Below are 19866 nucleotides of genomic sequence, written 5' to 3'. Positions count from 1 at the left end.
CGTAGAACACACAAACTGTCTAGTGGTACCCAAAGGTTTGCAACTAAGTTAGCACCCAAATTCGAAGGGCCCTATGAGATAGTCGAAGTGTTATCGCCCACCGTATTCGTGTTACGCGCCGAAGACAGCCGTAGAATCCCTAAAGTTCACGTGACTGACTTAAAGCGATATCTCCCACCAAGGGGATAATAGTGACATAACTAATTGTATTGTGGTTTGCAGAGAGACGTGAGAGAGAGCAGAGAGGCCAGAGAGAGGGACAGAGAGAGGGACAGAGAGAGAGACGTAGGAGAAAAATGCCGTACGATCGCATCGGGCAGAGAGGGATGGAGAGAAGTCGTCATCGTCCATCGACGGACTTCGGTGTGGAACCGCGAGGTCAAGGACGAATGACGAGAAGTCGTAGTCAATCCGCCCATAGGCCAGGGGGCGAGTTCCAACCGGACACGACGGCTACGAGAGGGACATCATTACTGATGTTCCCTAATAGAGATGTGCCGCTTCCCAACCCGCTGGAACCGGTGAGACCAGGGGAGGGTAAAACCAAGAGGCCAGAGAGAGAGTCAGGAACGGAGGAAGGTGCAGTGGGTGGAGCAACAGGCCAAAGAAGGAGGGAAGAGAGACGGGAGGATCTCCGGGGATTAGAAGGGTTCGAGAGACAACAACTCGAAGTCTCCCACAATCAGAACAAAGTGGAGATCGTGGTCCCGTATACTTGGCCAGCAGAGAGAAGCAAGGGGGAAAGCGAAGAGGCGTATGAGAGCCGCCTTGCAGAGCACGAGTTGGAGAGTTTCCTCCGTCACGGGTCGGTGTACCCGACGAGAGATTTGGCCCGGCTAAAGAGTCGCCAAAGTGAGGCCAAGTCGGCCAGACAGAAGCCAGCCTTGAGGAAAGAGGATATGGAGAGCACGGCACCGACCCCGAGGGAAGCGCGTTCTCATTCCCCACATCCAGGGCCGCCTAATCGTCGGGAACCGGAAAAGAGAGAAGCGGCAAATTCAATGAGCGCTCATTCTTCACGGGATTCCCGAAATGTAGTGACACAACGGCCAGAGAGAGTAGAGGAGAATAGAAGTAGAGAGGTGGGAACGAAGAGAGCACCGCTGAAGATCAAAACTTCAGGAGTGATCTTCGGGAATTTAAAGGCGATTCCCACGGTTAGTGCAATCGACCCCCCACCATACGCCTGTTTCCAGTGTTGGAGGTTCGACCATAAGCTGGAAGCCTGTCGGAATACCAAAAGATGGCCATATTGCCTAAATTGTGGTCGACGATTGGTAACGGTCGAGACTTGTCCGCGTTGTGCAGAGGCATACGCAAGGAGAGGGAAACAAGTGGTTGACCGAGTCGAGCGGGTCAACAAGCGAGAAGAGACAGAGGCAAGGAAGCCAACAAGGGAAGAGACCCCAACAGGAGAAGGCGAGGACAGAGAAGTGAAGGAGAAGGGCGGTGATGACGATCTAATATCAAAGATCTTAGAGATCACGAAAGCCCTAGCGGGACTTCCGGCCTCCACCATAGACAAGGCCATAAACCAGCTGCTGGAGGAGAGGAGGAAGTAGTTGGAAAGGAGGGCGGACGTGTAGGAGGGAGTTCCGGCCAGAGAGAGAGAGAGAGGAGTTCGGACAGAGAGAGAGGAAAGGAGTAGGCCAGAGTGAGAGAAGGAGGGACAGACGGACAGAGAGAGAGTAACGGGCGAACCATGGCCAGAGAGAATCGAAGGAGAGGACCATGGTTGCAACGGATTTGGTAAGAAATAAAATCTTTTTATATTATCATTTTTTGTTGTTGTTATATGACGATCCTACCAGGAGTAGTTCCGGTCATGGGGAGGGGATTGTGACGGAGTGAATCGTCACGACATCTGTTATTGATCCCCGATCCTGCGCCGGTACTAGGCTGCGGTAAGGTAGAGATCAAGCGAGCGGGTGACCCACTAGTAATTTGGATGTGTGTCGCTCGCTCGAATAATTTTGATTATTAGTTCTATATATGGGTCACTGCCACTGTGGAGCGAGAGAGAAGGAGCGAGGCTGCAGTGACGGTGGAGAGAGAGAGACAGAGATATAACGAAGCCAGTGGGATGAGGCATAGCGAGACGCCAAAGATCCCAATGCATTGTCGGCCATTACGAATCGATCACGATCCTGTCGCGGAGAGATACGTACGAGCGAGTGTGTTACACGAGGCGGAACTCGTGGAGTAAAATATATACCGAGATATATTTTTGATTGTGTAATAAACAATATTGAGTTGTTGTAAAGAGGGTGACTATTTTGTAAGGAAATAAAGTGATTGTGTTGAACAGAAACTTGTGTGTAGTGTTTGATAGTAGCAGTAAGGACTTTCCACAGAATTGCTGAGAAGCCGAGAAGCCCGGACACGTGGTCAGGGATATCGTCGTGGGTAAGTCGTCTTATTGTCCAGGTCGTGTCTCGCCGCTGGCATTTCTGCTTGCCGGTGTTTTGGCAGAATTCCCTCTGGAGATTGAGAGTGTCTCAGAGGTGTTGTTTGTTGTCGTTGTTGTAAGATAGTTTATTAATTCACTTTAAAATTAATTGGCGCCTGACGGCGAAAATTTATATAATAAATTTTCTATATTTTTTATTTAGTTGAGGCCAGTGATTTTGACGTCAAGCAGATTTATTTAATTTATTAAATTTATACGTCATAATGCAAAACAATCTGTGTATAATTCTTTAGTTCTAATGACAACAACATGAAAGGTTAATTCGGAATATTTTCTAATTGATTTCTTAGATCATACTATATTTTTATGATGTATTTTTATACATTTCAGTTAAATGAGTATGTTTTTTAATATAAATGGATTTTAAATAAAACTGTTTAAAAATTTTATTTTATAACGATACCTGAGTGTGAAACTGTTCTATCTCACAGTGAAAGTAAATAAAGTGCTATCTCAATTGTTTTGTCTAACCTTTTTTGCAATATTAATTGTATAAAATTTCTTGAAATAATGTTTAATGAACTAATATTCATAGTAAAATAAATTATTTACATACATAATTCTCATGTATTTCATTCTTAATAATGTTTTAATTAAACATTATTACCGAAAAATCAGAGCAATAAAAGTTGCAGAGAGCAGGTTAGTCCAAAAACTGAGATAGCACGTTATTTACCTTCACTGTGAGATAGAACAGTTTCACACTCAGGTATCGATAAATCGTTTTTATTTTTATAACGTAGTATAATTGCTTTGATTAGGAATTTTTTTAATTATTCTCACAAATTAATATTTCACATAATTTCTGTTATTAGAAGTGTAGTTTTGTCTTATTTTTAATTCTATAATTACAAACTTGATGTGGTGATCTTTTCTTGATAAGATTATAAATTAAATTAAAATCCAGTACGTAATAAATAAATAATTGATATTTAATTTTCAATTAATTCTATCATTTTTATATAATTAACAACAAAACTTTTTATTTAACCTTAATTTTACACACTTAATATTAAATTACACTTACCATCTTCGCTAGTAACCTTTAAACATGAATCACTAGAATTATTTTCCACAAAATTTTAAATAGGAATTGTTCTATACTAATATTTAAATAAAAAATTGTATTGACCACTAGCTTCAGTAGGTACTGCTGTGCATGCGATTTTAAATAAGAATTATCTTGCACTGAAATTTCTGTAAGAATCATACTACACAAAAAATTCAATAAGTACGATCTTGCTTTGTTATTGCAATAATCATTATATGAATAGGAGGCGTCGATTTAAACACTCTTTCACCATCTGCTTTACCACCCCATGAATTACATTTAAGAATAAATTGTTTTAATGCTTATTAGAAATCTTAGTATTAATGAAGATTTATATGACAGAACAAGATTACTCATTTCAGTTTTGTCTCACAATGTTATTAAATGTCGTGTATTAACCGGAGACAACTGCGGACATATTGTATTTCTTCATCGCATAACTTTATATTGTGAAAAACTATATATATGGGCGATTCTCCACAAACATTCATTTTAGTTAGATGGAAATAAAAAAAATTTAATTTCTTATACTCTAAAGCGTTAAATCAAATTAAGCTCTGAAGGATTTAACATTTCTGTACCTTGATCATGCAATATTATAACTATTAAGGGTGTTTTCGGCATTCACTCAGAGTTAACTCTAGAGTTAACAGTGGTGCTCAATGATATTATCTTTGAAAATTTATTTACCTAAATAAAATAATTGATTTTCTATTTTCATCACCCTGAGTTTGAAGTTAGTTGTTCTTGTTTGCTTACTTTTTTTTAATTTATACGTATTTTTTGTTTTTCATTTAAAAATGGAACATATTTTTGCTACCCATAAACGTGTTATTTTTTTAAAGTTTATAATTTTCAAATTTTTCCCTAACTTTAATTAATCTGAATTGTTTTAGAAACTAGATTATTTATTTTAATTAAAGTTGTTTTTTATAAATAAAAAGTTAAAATAATTTTTAATAAAAATAAATTATTATGTTTCAATTTACACTTTTCAAAACAAACAATCCGTTCACAAATTTTGTCGGCCATTAAAGGTTAGGACTGACCCTTTTTCTTTACTCTCGCAAGAAAACAGAGTTAACTCTGGGTCATCTAATAATAAATTTTTGGGGACTTTTATGAAATCTAAAAACAAAAAATTTTATTTTAACATTACATTACTAGAATAAAAGGCCCGTTTCACATGTTGTTACAATTGCAAACCCTGCGCCAATCAAAATGAATCGTCTATGCCAAATTGCCAATCAACAACGTTCACAACCAACAGACGAACTGAAAATCAAAATTTACATTTGAGCACCACTGCTAACTCTAGAGTTGACTCTGAGTGAATGCCGAAAACACCCTAAGATTTTTAATATTAAATTTAAAAAAACAAGAGGTTAAAATTTGTAACAGGTGTTTTTTTCAAAACATAAGATCCAATTACAAATTTTTTTTCATCAATTAAAAATGGCTCAAACATCGCGATTTATTTTTACATATTGTACATAAGATCTAATAGATTTTAAAATACTTACGAAAAGAGAAAATTTTAATATTTATACGTTTATTTTTCACTAAGAATATAAAAATAATTGATAGCTATCAATTGTATGAAGCGAATGCTCCAGGAAATTCGTGGAACACGAGGTTAAGATTGAGATTTTGTCTAAAATGTATAAACAATGATGAAATTGATAATTTTATTATTAAAATCAATAAGTTTTATGCATTTTCAGATGATTATTGTTAAATAATTATAAAAATTTAATGTTATTATTAATTTCAATCTATTACAGTTTATGATCAACATTTGCCAATAAAATCAATACAGCCGCACTTTTTGCAGGTAGGTGGCACCAATCAGTTTTTCTTTTCTTAAAATTTTTTCTGTATTTTTTTATCAAAAGCAAAATTCTAATTTGTTGAACGGAAATATTGGTACAAAATGTATTTGTTAAAGATAAATTTTGAAAATTAGTTTTTATCAATATCAATCAAAGATTGATATTTTCAAAAACTCTAAAAGATTTTGGTACTTTAACATACGTTGCCCTTCGGACAAATTATATTATATAGGTAGTGGATCCCCTCATTACCTCACTATTATTCAGAGAATTGGTTAAGATTTCATATTATTAGAACAATTGGTTCAGGAATATTTGAAAGAAAAGATTAAACCAATATTTAAATAGTTGTATATAAATATATATTGTGTAAAAACCCAAATAATACTATAGTACAGTATTCTGTATTCAAATACAATTTTACGCGTGAATGTAATGTATGTGTAAGGATGTTGTGTGTGTAATTTGTTAAGAGTCTCTTGACTCTTTCGTATATTTACCTTTGGAATTCCTCAGAGTTGTATCTTCCAATATACTCGACGTAACTCAATTCAAACGTTAAATCAATTCTCCAATTTATTATGTTTATTTAATATTCTCTTTATCTCAACCAATTATGTCAAACAATCTCAAAACTCAATAGAAAAAATAAAAACTTTATTTCTCAATTACTATTTATTTTCAATCTCAATTCAAAACTAAGTGATCTCGAAAACTCAATTGTAGATTCTTTAATCAAACTCAAAATCAAATTCTCTTTATTCAAAAACTTCAATTATTAATTCTTTGTAAAACTCAATACTCTTAAATCAAATCACAACTCGAAACTAAATACTCTTTTTCTCAAATAATCTCAACTCAAAAATAAATACTCTTTGTCTTTAAATAATCTCAACTCAAAAATCATAACTCAAATCAAAAACTCAGAATAAAAACTCCAAATGGAAACAACCTCGAAAGTAGAGGTTTGTTTCAAAGAGTCTTTCAACTCACAGACTCAAACTCAAAACTCCAAGCTCCACACTGAGGTTGAAAGAATTAATTTTTTCTATCAAAAATATTGTTAAAGAAATAAATTATTTTTATCAAAAATATTATTGAAAAAAATGTATTATTTTTTCAAAAACATTGCTGAGAAAGATTATTTTTTAAAGAAAATATTCATGAAAAAAAATTGTTTTATCAAAAATATTTATTTTTTAGATAAAATAATACATTTTTTCACCATTATTTCCGTTAGAAATTAATTTTTTTCAACATTTTTGATGAAAAACTTAATTTTTTTACCAATATTTTTGATAAAATAATACACTTTATTTACCAAAATTTTCGTTTGAAATTAATATATTTCACCTTTTTTTGATAAAAAAATTCATTTTTTCACCAATATTTTTTATTCAAATATTTTTTGATAAAATAATACATTTCTTTACAAATATTTCCGTTTAACAAATATGAATTTTTCTATTGATAAAAAACACAGAAAACAATTTAAAAAAAGAATATGGGGAATTGTAGGTTGGTAACTTCCCCTCTTACCTCTCATACCGAAAGAAGCATGTAAATACTGAGAATGCGCCTTTAGGTTTTCCCCTGTCGAGTTGCGTGTAATGACGTAGATGCGCGGGAGGTGTATGAATGAATGAAAAACAGCATGCGTATTAATTAGTTTTAATCCAGCGATTCAATTGTAAAGTTGATTGATGATTTATCAATCAACGATTAATAATTATATATATTATAATAAAAGGTGTTAATACAAAGTAAGAAAATAATATGTGTCTTATTAAATAATTGTGGGAAATCCTTCTGTGGAGTGAACTTTAAAATATAAAAACTAAAAATTGAATATTTCCCACATTGGTGACCCCGACGTGATGCCGGAAAAGTGATGTCGGACACAAAAATTTTAAATCTAAGTTTATCTTGTTTAAAAGTGAACATCGAAGGACATTTTTGGATGTTCCTTAACCAGAAAAATTTTCTGGACAAAATGACATCAATATTTAAAAATAAAATTTTCTTTATTAACAATTTTATGACACGTTTTTAATTCATGGGAAACATGTGCCCAGTGAATAGTGACACCATTTTGAATAATTTTTAAATTATATGAACTTGAATATTTTTTATAATATTCGCTGGATTATTTTTTTTTATAAAATATAAAAAAACATCATGGACGCTGCTCTGGACTTTTCTGTTTTATTTTAATTTTTAACACTGGACTTCGACATCCCTCGAGATTCGATCTTGGAGTGCTGACCTGGCAATTTGCTGGCAGTATATTGGAATTATCCTGGAAGGCGGTTTTTGATTAAATTATGCTCTCAAAAATTGGCGCATGGGCAGGTTATTTTGAGCCCATGCTTGAGGTATTTATTTTTCGTACATACCTTATGCATTTTAAAAATTTTTGAATTTTGCCGCCTCCTGATGAATTTCCCCTTTTTCATGTTTTCTTGAGACGCTCCTGACATCGACTTGGATTGACGCAAGCTATTCAAATTTGAGATAGGACTAAGGAGAGATGATTACCTGCCATGGAGTTGACGTTTTGGTTCACTTGTCGAATTTTCTCCGAGGATAGATGCATTGTCTACGGAATTTTTATGGTGTATTTATGCCTTCTGGCTTATCTATTGTCGTGAGTCTGCCACACACAATTTTTTTTTTTAAATATTTTTTTTATGAATTTTTTATAAAAAATTTTTTTTATTGATTTTTTTTTAAAAACATTTTTTTTTACAAATATTATTTTTTTATTTTTTTTTTGGAAAAAGATTTTTTTTTTGGGAACATTTTTTGTTTCCAACGGATTTTTTTTTGTTTTTTGTGATATTTTAAAAAAGAAATAAAAAGATTTTTTTTGTTGTTCCCTTCCAGATGACATGTCAACACAAAGTTAAAAAAGAAAATATTTTATAATTCCGCGTTTACGAATTTAAAAGATTTTTTTGCGTTAAGCGCTCTTCTAATTTTTTTTCAATTAAAAATTTAATTTTTTTCTTTTGAACGATAAATAACTGACTTTAAAAGCGAAGTTTATAATGAGAATAATTTAAATAATTTTATTTTAAATATTTCTTATATTGTGAATATTTCTTTTTTTTATTCTTTAAAAATGCGGATAGTACTACAAACACCGTTATTTGTTGACAATATTATATTTGTGTGTATAATTTATTTATTTTTATGTTTGGTTATGTCATCGTGTCATCTCTAGAATGTTATTTTGAATTTATTTTTTCAATTTTGAATGTTTTGTTTAACTCCGCATTGGTTCATCGCTTGCAAAATACGGACACTCAATTGAGTTAATTTTTGAATATAATAACATTAGAAGCGAACGATCAAAGGCCGGTGCGATAATCTCCGCGTTTGATTTTGAGGTTATGCAAACAATTGGCGATTTATTAAGCGCAAATCCCCCAAGAGTTAGACTTTATTCCGAAATTAAAGAACGCATTGTAGCTAATTTTTCTGTATCTCCTGAAAGAGAACTTCGGTCAGTTCTCCGTGACGAAATTCTATCGGATGGAAAACCATCGTTGATTCTAAGTAAAATTCGACATCTTAGTCGAGGTCGATGTTCGGAGGAAATAATTAAGGCAGTTTTTCTGGAGCAACTTCCTGAGAAATGTCGTTCTGTTTTAGCGTTGTCTGAGGTCACATGACAGATCATCGTCAAAAAATCGTTCCAGGTCCAAGAATCGTGATGGACGTTCTAGGGAGCGTTCGGCAAAAAGTCATCCCGATGGAAAATGTTTTTACCATTCTAAGTTTGGCGAAAATGCCAAGTACTGCAAACCTCCTAGCAACTATAAGAAAAAGCTTGTGACGGAAAACTGATCTCACCGCATCGAGTCGAGACTATCGATGCGACGTATATCCCAAGACGTCTTTTCATTAGAGACAGAACTACTGGTATTAAGTTTTTAATTGACACTGGATCGGACATTTCCCTATTACCTGTCGATGGTAATTCCAAGTGTAGGCCTACCGAATATGTTCTTTATGCGGCAAATAATTCGCCAATAAAAACATATGGGGAGCGTCGAATTTCACTGAACCTTGGAATTGGGCGTACCATAATGTGGAATTTTTGTATAGCATCAGTTCCCTATGCTATCATAGGAGCTGATCTATTAACGCATTATGCAATAAATGTCGATCTTCGTCGTCATAGACTTATCGATACCCGTTCAGGTATCGATTCCGTGTGTGTTCTGAGTCTTGATGTGTCTCAAAAGATCAGTACTGTCAACAAATCATCACCTTTCGTTGATATTCTTTCCGAGTTTCCTAGTGTTACTGGTTTGGCACAGTCTTCTAGTATTTTGCCTCACGGTGTGTTTCACAGAATCGAAACTACTGGCCCTCCGGTTGCCGAGCGTCCTCGTCGCCTATCACAAGACAAATTACTTTTTGCTAAAAAACAATTTAAAACATGGCAGGATATGGGATATTGTCGACCAGCTACGTGTAGTTGGGCATCACCACTTCACATGGCCGCTAAGAAAGGTGGTAGCTGGAGACCATGCGGTGATTATCGTCGCCTTAATGCACAGACTATCCCCGATAAATATCCAGTGCCTTATTTACAGGATTTTACATCTAATCTTTTTGGGAAAACTATCTTCACGAAATTGGATCTTTTCGCAGCATATAATCAGATCCCAATTGCTCCTGAGGACATTCCAAAAACAACGATAACAACGCCGTTTGGTTCGTTTGAGTTTCTCGTTATGACGGTTGGTCTTAGAAACGCGGCACAAAGGTTCCAACGTTACATCAATCAGGTAATTGGTGATCTTGATTTTGTTTTCACATACATTGACGATATACTTATCGCCTCATCGAGTTTCGAGGAGCATAAGCGTCATTTAAGGGTCGTATTCCAGAGGCTCAGCGATTTTTGCCTTTAATTAAATATCGAGAAATGTTCCTTTGGTGTTGGAGAGTTGGAGTTCTTGGGGCATGTTGTAAATAGTCAGAGAATTAAACCAAATGAGGATAGGGTGAAGGCACTCGCTGAATATCCAAAACCAACCACAGTTGTTGAATTGCGTCGATTTTTGGGGTTAATAAATTTTTATCGTCGAAGCTTACCAGGCGCTGCACAAGTCCAACGTCCATTGAATAAATATTTGACGAACTCAAAAAAGAAAGATCGCACAAAAATAGATTGGTCCCCTGAAGCCAGTGAGGCTTTTGAAAAGATTCGTCACAATATCACCCAGGCAGCCCTTTTGGCACATCCTGATCCTGAGGCCCAAACCCGACTCGTCACAGACGCATCCGATACTGGTATGGGAGCATCAGTAGAGCAATTCTAGAATGGTTCCTGGAAGCCACGTGCATTTTTTTCTCGCGGTTTTTCCTCAACTCAACAGAAGTACAGCACACACGACCGAGAGTTGACGGTAATATATGAGTCAATTAAATATTTTCAACATCTTTTAGAAGGTCAGGATTTCAAGGTTGTTACAGAACACAAACCTCTGATTTATGCCTTTTTGCAGAAATCAGAGAAAGCATTACCTCGGCAATTGAGACATTTGTGATTTATTTCCCAGTTTACGACAAGATTGGAATATCTCCCTGGTCCGAAAAATGTGGTAGCTGATTCACTTTCCCGTATTAATGCCGTAATTTTTGCATCAGAAATTAGCTTGGAAGAAATGGACACTTCGCAGAAAGAAGATCCTGAATTAAAGTCTCTATTACAGGACAAGAGTAGTTCTCTCAATTTAAAAAGCATCCGATGGGGTACTGATCACACCTCCATTATTTGCGATTTATCGGGAGAGATTCTTCGTCCTTTCATTCCTTCCTCACTTCGAGAACGCATTTTTCATCTGTTGCATGATCCTGCACATCCTGGTGCCAAGGTTACGTGTAGGGTCATTAGTAAAGCGTATGTGTGGCCAGGAATGAATCGAGAGATTAAAGAGCGTTGTAGAAATTGTTTATCGTGTCAAAAATCTAAGATCACTAGACATACCGTAATGCAACCATCGCATTTCGTGGCACCAGAGAGTCGATTTTGGCATGTCCACATGGATATCATTGGTCCTCTCCCTGTGTGTGAAGAATACCGGTATTGTCTTACCTTGATTGATCGGTTTTCAAGATGGCCGGAAGCTATTCCCTAGAAGAATATCGAAGCAAACACGGTTTGTCGCGCATTTTTTGACGGTTGGGTTTCGCGTTTCGGATCACCTGAAACTCTAACAACAGATAGGGGAAGTCAATTCGAGTCACAGCTGTTTTCGGCTCTTCTGAAGTTAACTGGGTGTAAACGTATTAGAACCACGGCGTACCATCCTGCCTCCAATGGTATGGTGGAGCGTTGGCACCGTACGTTGAAGGCGGCTATCATGTGCCATTCGAACCAGAGTTGGGTTCGGTCTTTGTCAGTTGTAATGATGGGTCTGAGAAATAACGTCCTTCAGTCGGGAGCATCTCCGGCTGAATTTGTTTATGGGATTCCACTGAGAATACCTGGTCAGTTCGTCTTGCCTGAGGATTTTGCTCCGGATCCTCAAATATTTTTAGAGGAGTTTAGAGAACACATGCGCCTTGTCAGAACCGTGCCTGTGGAACACCATGACAAAAGAAAAATTTTCGTCCATAAAGATTTAGTGTCATGTACTCACGTTTTCATGAAAGTCGGTTTTATAAAAAAGCCTCTTGAGTGCCCGTATACTGGTCCCCATAGAGTAATAAAGCGTACTTCTGAAAAAGTTTATGAGATAGATGTTAATGGTGTTAATAAACAAGTCTCAATAGGAAATTTAAAACCTGCATTTTCTACTCGTAATATTGAAGATATAACGAAAACATGTACAAAAACACTTGCCAGAAAACCTGTAAAGTTGAGTGCGAAAGAAACTCCAATTATGTCTAAAAATAATCTTGCAAGAGATGTTCCTTCGAATTCTACGTCACCTGACATTGTTCTTGCAAACCCTGACACAGTATTAAAGATAAAGCCTGCTTTAAAAACATATTTTAACAAAAGGAGAAAAGTTATACGACATAAAAGATATTTTGTACTTACTTACAAAAATTTGTGATATTTTTACATTTTTTTCTCTCACTTGGATTGTAGTTTTTATTTCGTTAACACTCGGGGGGGATTATTTGGGGAATTGTAGGTTGGTAACTTCCCCTCTTACCTCTTATACCGAAAGAAGCATGTAAATACTGAGAATGCGCCTTTAGGTTTTCCCCTGTCGAATTGCGTGTAATGACGTAGATGCGCGGGAGGTGTCTGAATGAATGAAAAACAGCATGCGTATTAATTAGTTTTAATCCAGCGATTCAATTGTAAAGTTGATTGATGATTTATCAATCAACGATTAATAATTATATATATTATAGTAAAAGGTGTTAATACATCAGATACATTTCTGCAAAGATAAATATTTTTAGAATTTTTTCAAACGAAGATTAAAGCCCTTTTTATAAAAAATACATACCGACATTGTCACGTCTGTTTCATTTTAGTGAATATACATAATGAGTTTTTGTTATTTTAGTTATAATAATTTTAGTCATCAACTTTAAAACTGATGTTGAAAAGTTAAGTTATATTTATTTACAGTTAATATCAATATCATAACATGTTTCATAATTATATAAAAAATAATTTAAGTAATAGCTGTTTCTTACAGTTTTACATTTTTACAGATGACTAAAATTATTATAACTAAAATAACAAAAACTCATTATGTATATTGACTAAAATGAAACAGACGTGACAATGACGGTATGTATTCTTCATAAAAAGAGCTTTAATCTTCGTTTGAAAAAATTCTAAAAAGATTTATCTTTGCAGAAATGTATCTGATGAGGACACAGAATTCTGTGTCGAAACGCGTCATGTCAATTGTTGCAATAAAGTAAAAGCCATTTAGGCCAAAAATGAAAAAAACATCTTTTAATTGAAATATACTGGCTTTAACCTAAAAATTTTAATTTATAAACTGTAATAGATTGAAATTAATAATAACATTAAATTTTTATAATTATTTAACAATAATCATCTGAAAATGTATAAAACTTATTGATTTTAATAATTAAATTATCAATTTCATCATTTTTTATACATTTTAGACAAAATTTCAATCTCAACCTCGTGTTCCACGAATGCTCCGCGAATTTCGTGGAGCAATCGTATTATACAATCATGTTCGTAGATCATACCTTTATTGTAAATTTTTTTAAAATAATTTATATATATGGGTCATTCCACGTGAAAAGGCAAATGGATTTGTCCACTCGTGGTTTAAAGCAATCGCAAAGTCTTAGGACTTAAAATTTAGCATTTTTTATGTAGAATCGAATACCGAGTGGCTGATTTTAAAATTTTCAAAATGGCGGCCACCACAGGCTGGAATGTGACGTAAAAAAAGCTTTTTTTTAATTTAAATTGGAAAAACTTTTACATTTTAAGACCAAAATTATTCAAAACAACTACTTTTCATATTTGTGAGTTTACAGAACACAAACATATGATCAGAACTAAAAAATCCAAAATGGCGGAATCAAGATGGCGGATTAATTTTTGAAAATTCAATAAATTCAACTGAATTCAGTTGAATGGTGTTACTCGGGGGTTTTCGGGGTCGCTGATTACAAATCTGATGTCAGAATTGAAAAATTCAAAATGGCGGATCCAATATGGCGGCCGAAATATAAAAAAATGAGTCAATTCGCTTGAAACGTGTTACTCGGGGGTTTTCGGGGTCGCTGATTACAAATCTGAAATCCATTTTTGAAAATTTAAAATGGCGGATTCAAAATGGCGTACGAAAAAATTAAAAATCACTTGAATTGAAATGAAATTCGTTACTCGGGGGTTTTCGGGGTCGCTGATTACGAATCTGAAGTCAGAATTAAAAAAATTCAAAATGGCGGACCTAATAGGGCGTAAGATTAATAAAAAAAACCATTAGAAATGTTTAAAACTTGTTATTCTGGAGTTTTTTAAGTTGTAGATCACGAATTTGTCAGCAGAGATTAAAGAAGAAAAATATTAATAAAAAAAATCGCTGAATACGAATCAAAGGTCAGAATTCAAAATGGCGGATCCAATATGGCAGAAGATTTTTTTTAAATCGATTAAATAAACTGAATATTGCTATTCAATGGTTTTTGGGGTCGCTGAATATGAATCAAAGGTCAGAAATAAAAAATTCAAAATGGTGTATCCAATATGGCGGAAACTTTTTTCAAAAAATGACTAAAAAAATGAATATTCTTTCTCGTAGGTTGGGGATCGCCAAATTCGAATTTTAACGGACTTTCTTAAAAATATGGTTTTCTGATGCGGTCGGGTATATACGCTGGTTATTAAAAATTTATAATAAAAATTCACAATGGTAAAATCTTAAAGAGCATTAAGCCCTCTTTAATTTCTGTCCTAGAAAAAAAAATTTCGAGAGTATTAAATTCTTTAAATCGTGACTTCTAGATCATGCTTTTTTAGGTAGGATTGATTATTCAAGATATTAAATCAATTTTATGAGGCTATGTTGCAAAAGGCTTGTAGCAAAATCCTTCTTCAGTATTTCGAAAAAAATTGAAAATGGTCAAGATTTCTATTGTCAGCAGAATTTTATACAAAACTTTGCATTTCTTACCACTGTGCGCCTGCGCGATTCTCACGTGATAGCTTGAGCCAATCAGCCCCCTAATCGACGCCATCATGCAGTTGCCCCCTCCACACGGAGCTACAGAGGACGGACAGAACATCAAACTATTTACTATTACTATCTCACTACGACTACGGTTGTGCAGTTATCACCATACTAGAAAATACTTTTTCTCAACGTTAATAAATACAGTCTAGATCCGATATACTTACAGTAGAATCTACTTAATTCCTTTTCATTCCTTTATTTTTCCTTATATCTTTATTTCATTTTCGTCTTCTCTTTTAATAAATTTTTTTCTACATTCTAAAGAATTTTAAAAACTTTTGCAGAGTCTAAAACTTTTAAATTAATTTCAATCAGTCCTTTTTAGGACTTTTATTTTGATAAATAGCATTAAAACCAATTTTAATCAGTCCTTTTCAGGACTTTACTTTTGCCAAATAACATTAAAACTAATTTCAATCAGTCCTTTTCAGGACTTTTATTTTGATAAATAGCATTAAAACCAATTTCAATCTGTCCTTTTCAGGACTTTTATCTTGATAAATAGCATTAAAACTAATTTCAATCAGTCCTTTTCAGGGCTTTTATTTTGATAAATAGCATTAAAACCAATTTCAATCATTCCTTTTTAGGACTTTTATTTTGAGAAATAGCATTAAAACCAATTTTAATCAGTCCTTTTCAGGACTTTTCTTTTGATAAATATAGTATTAAGCCAAAGTCCTTAGCCATTTTTTGAAAAAATCTTCCGCCATATAGGATCCGATATTTTAAAATTATTTAATTCCGACGTTTGATTCGTATTCAGCGCTTTTTTTAATTAATATTTTTCTTCTTTAATCTCCGCTGACAAATTCGTGATCTACAACTTAAAAATCTCCAGAGTAACAAGTTTTAAACATTTCTAATGGTTTTTTTATTAATCTTACGCCCTATTAGGTCCGCCATTTTGAATTTTTTAATTCTGACTTCAGATTCGTAATCAGCGACCCCGAAAACCCCTGAGTAACGAATTTCGTTTCAATTCAAGTGATTTTTAATTTTTTCGTACACCATATTGGATCCGCCATTTTGAATTTTCAAAAATGGATTTCAGATTCGTAATCAGCGACCCCGAAAACCCCCGAGTAACACGTTTCAAGCGAATTGACTCATTTTTTTATATTTCGGCCGCCATATTGGATCCGCCATTTTGAATTTTTTAATTCTGACATCAGATTTGTAATCAGCGACCCCGAAAACCCCCGAGTAACACCATTCAACTGAATTCAGTTGAATTTATTGAATTTTCAAAAATTAATCCGCCATCTTGGTTTTGCGATTTTGGATTTTTTAGTTCTGACCATATGTTTGTGTTCTGTCAACTCACAAATATGAAAAGTAGTTGTTTTGAATAATTTTGGTCTGAAAATGTAAAAGTTTTTCCAATTTAAATAAAAAAAAAGCTTTTTTTACGTCACATTCCAGCCTGTGGTGGCCGCCATTTTGAAAATTTTAAAATCAGCCACTCGGTATTCGATTCTACATAAAAAATGCTAAATTTTAAGCCCTAAGCCTTTGCGATTGCTTTAAACCACGAGTGGACAAATCCATTTGCCTTTTCACATGGAATGACCCATATCTATTAATTTTTCGTTTTTAATTTGGTCAACAAAGAGGTTTCAATTGAGTTAATCCGCAGGATAATTAATAAATATCTCCTTCTTTATTATAAATATTGAATATTATTCAACGGACCAGAGTAATGACGTTTAACCAGAGGACAAAATTAAATTCCTTTTAGTGAAAAATATATAAGTCCGATTTTGTTTATATTTTAAAGAAATGTTTTACAGCCTCATAGCTCTTAGAAAATATTGATTCAGTAGTGGTTTTTAAGTTGTAAATATTTTTTTAAGTGTTGAAGGAATTAAAAGTAGCCATGGGACAGTCCAATTAAGCTAACTTTTTGAGTTGAAATATTTAAAAAATAGATTAAATTATTAAAATATAAAATTCTTTCTTCAAGGATTTTTAGAAAAAATAATAATCTAATGAAATATGCATTGACAATTTCATTAATTACACAGCCACACAAAAAAAAAGTACCCGGGCCGGGAAATGAGACCATCATTTTTTGATGTATTTTGATGCGCTGAACACGAATCTGAAGTCCGTTTAGCTCCATCACGTCAGGATTTTGACATAACCTCAAAAAACATAGCTGATTTTAAATGACAGGAGAAATTTTTTAAATAATGGCAGATTTGCTTGAATCTTGTTACTCGGGGGTTTTTGGGGTCGCTGATTACGAATTTAACGTCAGATTTAATAAATTCAAAATGGCGGATCCAATATGGCGGACGAATTTTTAAAAAGTAGTTGGATTTTTACGAAAATTGGTATCTAGGGGTTTTGGGAGTCGCTGATTACAAATTTATCGTCAGATTATTCAAATTCAAAATGGCGGATCCAATATGGCGGACGAGTTTTTAAAAAATAGTTGAATTTTTATGTAACTTGGCCGATACTGGGGTTCCGAGTCCCTGCATCGTAATACGTTTCCTACGTGTGTCTGCCATGACGGCATCAAAACCATTATCCAGGGACTTAGCCGGATAGCGGACAAACTCCGTTGCCCACCGTCACCGCGTGGAGGTACCCTGGATGCAGACACATGTAGAAACATAAAGATATTTGACCACCGTACTATATCTGCCATTTTACATTTGAATAATCTGACGTTAAATTCGTAATCAGCGACTCCAAAAAACCACATGATACCAATTTTTGTAAAAATCCAACTACTTTTTAAAAATTTTGTCCGCCATATTGGATCCGCCATTTTGAATTTGAATAATCTGACGATAAATTTGTAATCAGCGACTCCCAAAACCCCTAGATACCAATTTTCGTAAAAATCCAACTACTTTTTAAAAATTCGTCCGTCATATTGGATCCGCCATTTTGAATTTATTAAATCTGACGTTAAATTCGTAATCAGCGACCCCAAAAACCCCCGAGTAACAAGATTCAAGCAAATCTGCCATTATTTAAAAAATTTCTCCTGTCATTTAAAATCAGCTATGTTTTTTGAGGTTATGTCAAAATCCTGACGTGATGGAGCTAAACGGACTTCAGATTCGTGTTCAGCGCATCAAAATACATCAAGAAATGATGGTCTCATTTCCCGGCCCGGGTACTTTTTTTTTTGTGTGGCTGTGTTATTATAAATATTGAGAGAAACATGAGGACATGCAAAAGTAATGTTCTTGGAGAATCACCCATATCCCTTTTCATCCAAAAGAAGACAATTCCCTATAAAATTAGCGATTGCAATAAATCTCAAGGATACATTTAATAGAATATCAATTGACTTTAGACGAGATGTTTTTAATTATGATCAGATGTATGTCATATATTCTACGTTCTTCCAATGTATGAAGACTACAAAGCAAACATAGTTTATTGTAATCTTGACCACGAAGCAAATATTTTTTATCGACATTAAAAACCAGGTATTTAAGGAATCTCTTTTGAATCTCTTCTAAGTAATTACTATCGAGGACTTGAATTCACCTGGGAACAGTTTCAAATTCTTTTAAATCGTCAGGTAGAACATGATATTCTAAAAAAACTGCTTCCAAAAAAGGAGGAAGTTAAGCCGCAACCGAAAACGGAAGTAACTCCTAAGGCACCACGGTGTTGGTATTGTCCAGTGTACCACCTTCATCGAGACTGTGAAGTGTATAAAAAGGTCTGAGCTGAAAAAGCCAGAAAACTTGAAACTACACCGGAAAACTGGAGAAGGGCGGCGCCAACAAATCTCGCCGCCCACACTACTCCTCAGTAACCTTCGCAGAGAAAATCAATCATTCATCACCGGCGTTGATGATTGTAATTTCAGAAAAAAACGAGCACTCATAGATACCGCGGTGACAGCGAATTTAACGATTAGAGGTTCCCCCTAAAAGAAAGGGTAAATATTAGATCTCACCCCATCGTACTAGAGTTGGCCGTCCCTGAAACCATCCTCAAAGTGTTAGGAGAAATCGAACTATCCGTTAGGATTAAGCAAGACGATATGCGGCTGACTTGTCATGTGAGTGAAGAACTAACAAGGAACACTAGGTATTTTTTATTTTTTTTATTTTACAATATAAAGAAAAATTCAATAAAAAAATTTTTTTGCTCAATAATAATACATATAGCACGAAAAATGGAATTAAACAGTAACATTTTCACCACCAACCCCCATGAATTTAGAGGTAAACACCCACAAAAATGAAATTTACGTTCAAAATTATATAATTCCTCGCTTTATATTTTATTATTCTATGCAAAATGATTAGATAATAAATATTGACAAATGTAAAAAAATTTGACCAGGGGGTAGATAGGGGTAATCAACCACTTAAAGTATATTACTTTAAATAAAAGACTATCAGCAAACAAATTTTTTTCTTCTGCAAAAATCATCTATATAATAAGAGGGATACTTTCTTTTCATTTTTAAAATATTTTCAAGACTGGAATTTTATTTTCCGGGGGTAACTACCCCTAAAAATTGTTTTTCTGTTAAAATAATACTGTTTCACGATTTGAACTTCATTTTTACATGCAAATTAAGAACGTTTGGGTATTAATAAAGTTAATTGTTAAAATCTTGAAATAAGTCTTGCACACTAAAATATCAAATATAATCTGAAAATATCATTGGCAAATATCATTTACTGGAACATTGCATTGATATAAAAATGTTCTAGTGATTGAACAGTTTAGAAATTTAAATGATATGAATATTATTTTGTAAAAAATTTTGATCATAAAACTTTGAAGTCTACAAAATTTATTGGTAACCTA

The 19866-nt window shown here is 34.1% G+C and overlaps 2 protein-coding genes across 2 annotated transcripts in view; one reads left to right on the top strand and one right to left on the bottom strand.

Annotated features, from left to right (window-relative positions):
* LOC127290356 (uncharacterized) overlaps positions 1 to 19866 on the bottom strand; it is a 289039-nt gene that overhangs the window by 74575 nt on the left and 194598 nt on the right. The gene's annotated exons all lie outside the window — the stretch shown is intronic.
* Positions 102 to 2403, top strand: LOC127290357 (serine/arginine repetitive matrix protein 2-like). Its single transcript, XM_051318864.1, has 2 exons — positions 102 to 1749; positions 1985 to 2403. Exon 1 carries the CDS (start codon positions 297 to 299, stop codon positions 1560 to 1562), a length of 1266 nt encoding a protein of 421 aa, XP_051174821.1. The 5' UTR covers positions 102 to 296; the 3' UTR covers positions 1563 to 1749; positions 1985 to 2403.

The sequence above is a fragment of the Leptopilina boulardi genome, unplaced genomic scaffold (assembly GCF_019393585.1).
Source record: "Leptopilina boulardi isolate dan_hultmark-lab unplaced genomic scaffold, ZJU_Lbou_2.1 LbouV2_60, whole genome shotgun sequence".
In the NCBI taxonomy this organism is placed as follows: Eukaryota; Metazoa; Arthropoda; class Insecta; order Hymenoptera; family Figitidae; genus Leptopilina; species Leptopilina boulardi.
The sequence above is the reverse complement of the archived record's forward strand: the minus strand, read 5'-3'. Positions and strand labels throughout refer to the sequence as shown.

Excerpts from the sequence above, each read along its gene's own strand:
- LOC127290357 (XM_051318864.1), top strand. The coding sequence starts at position 297 with ATGCCGTACGATCGCATCGGGCAGAGAGGGATGGAGAGAAGTCGTCAT.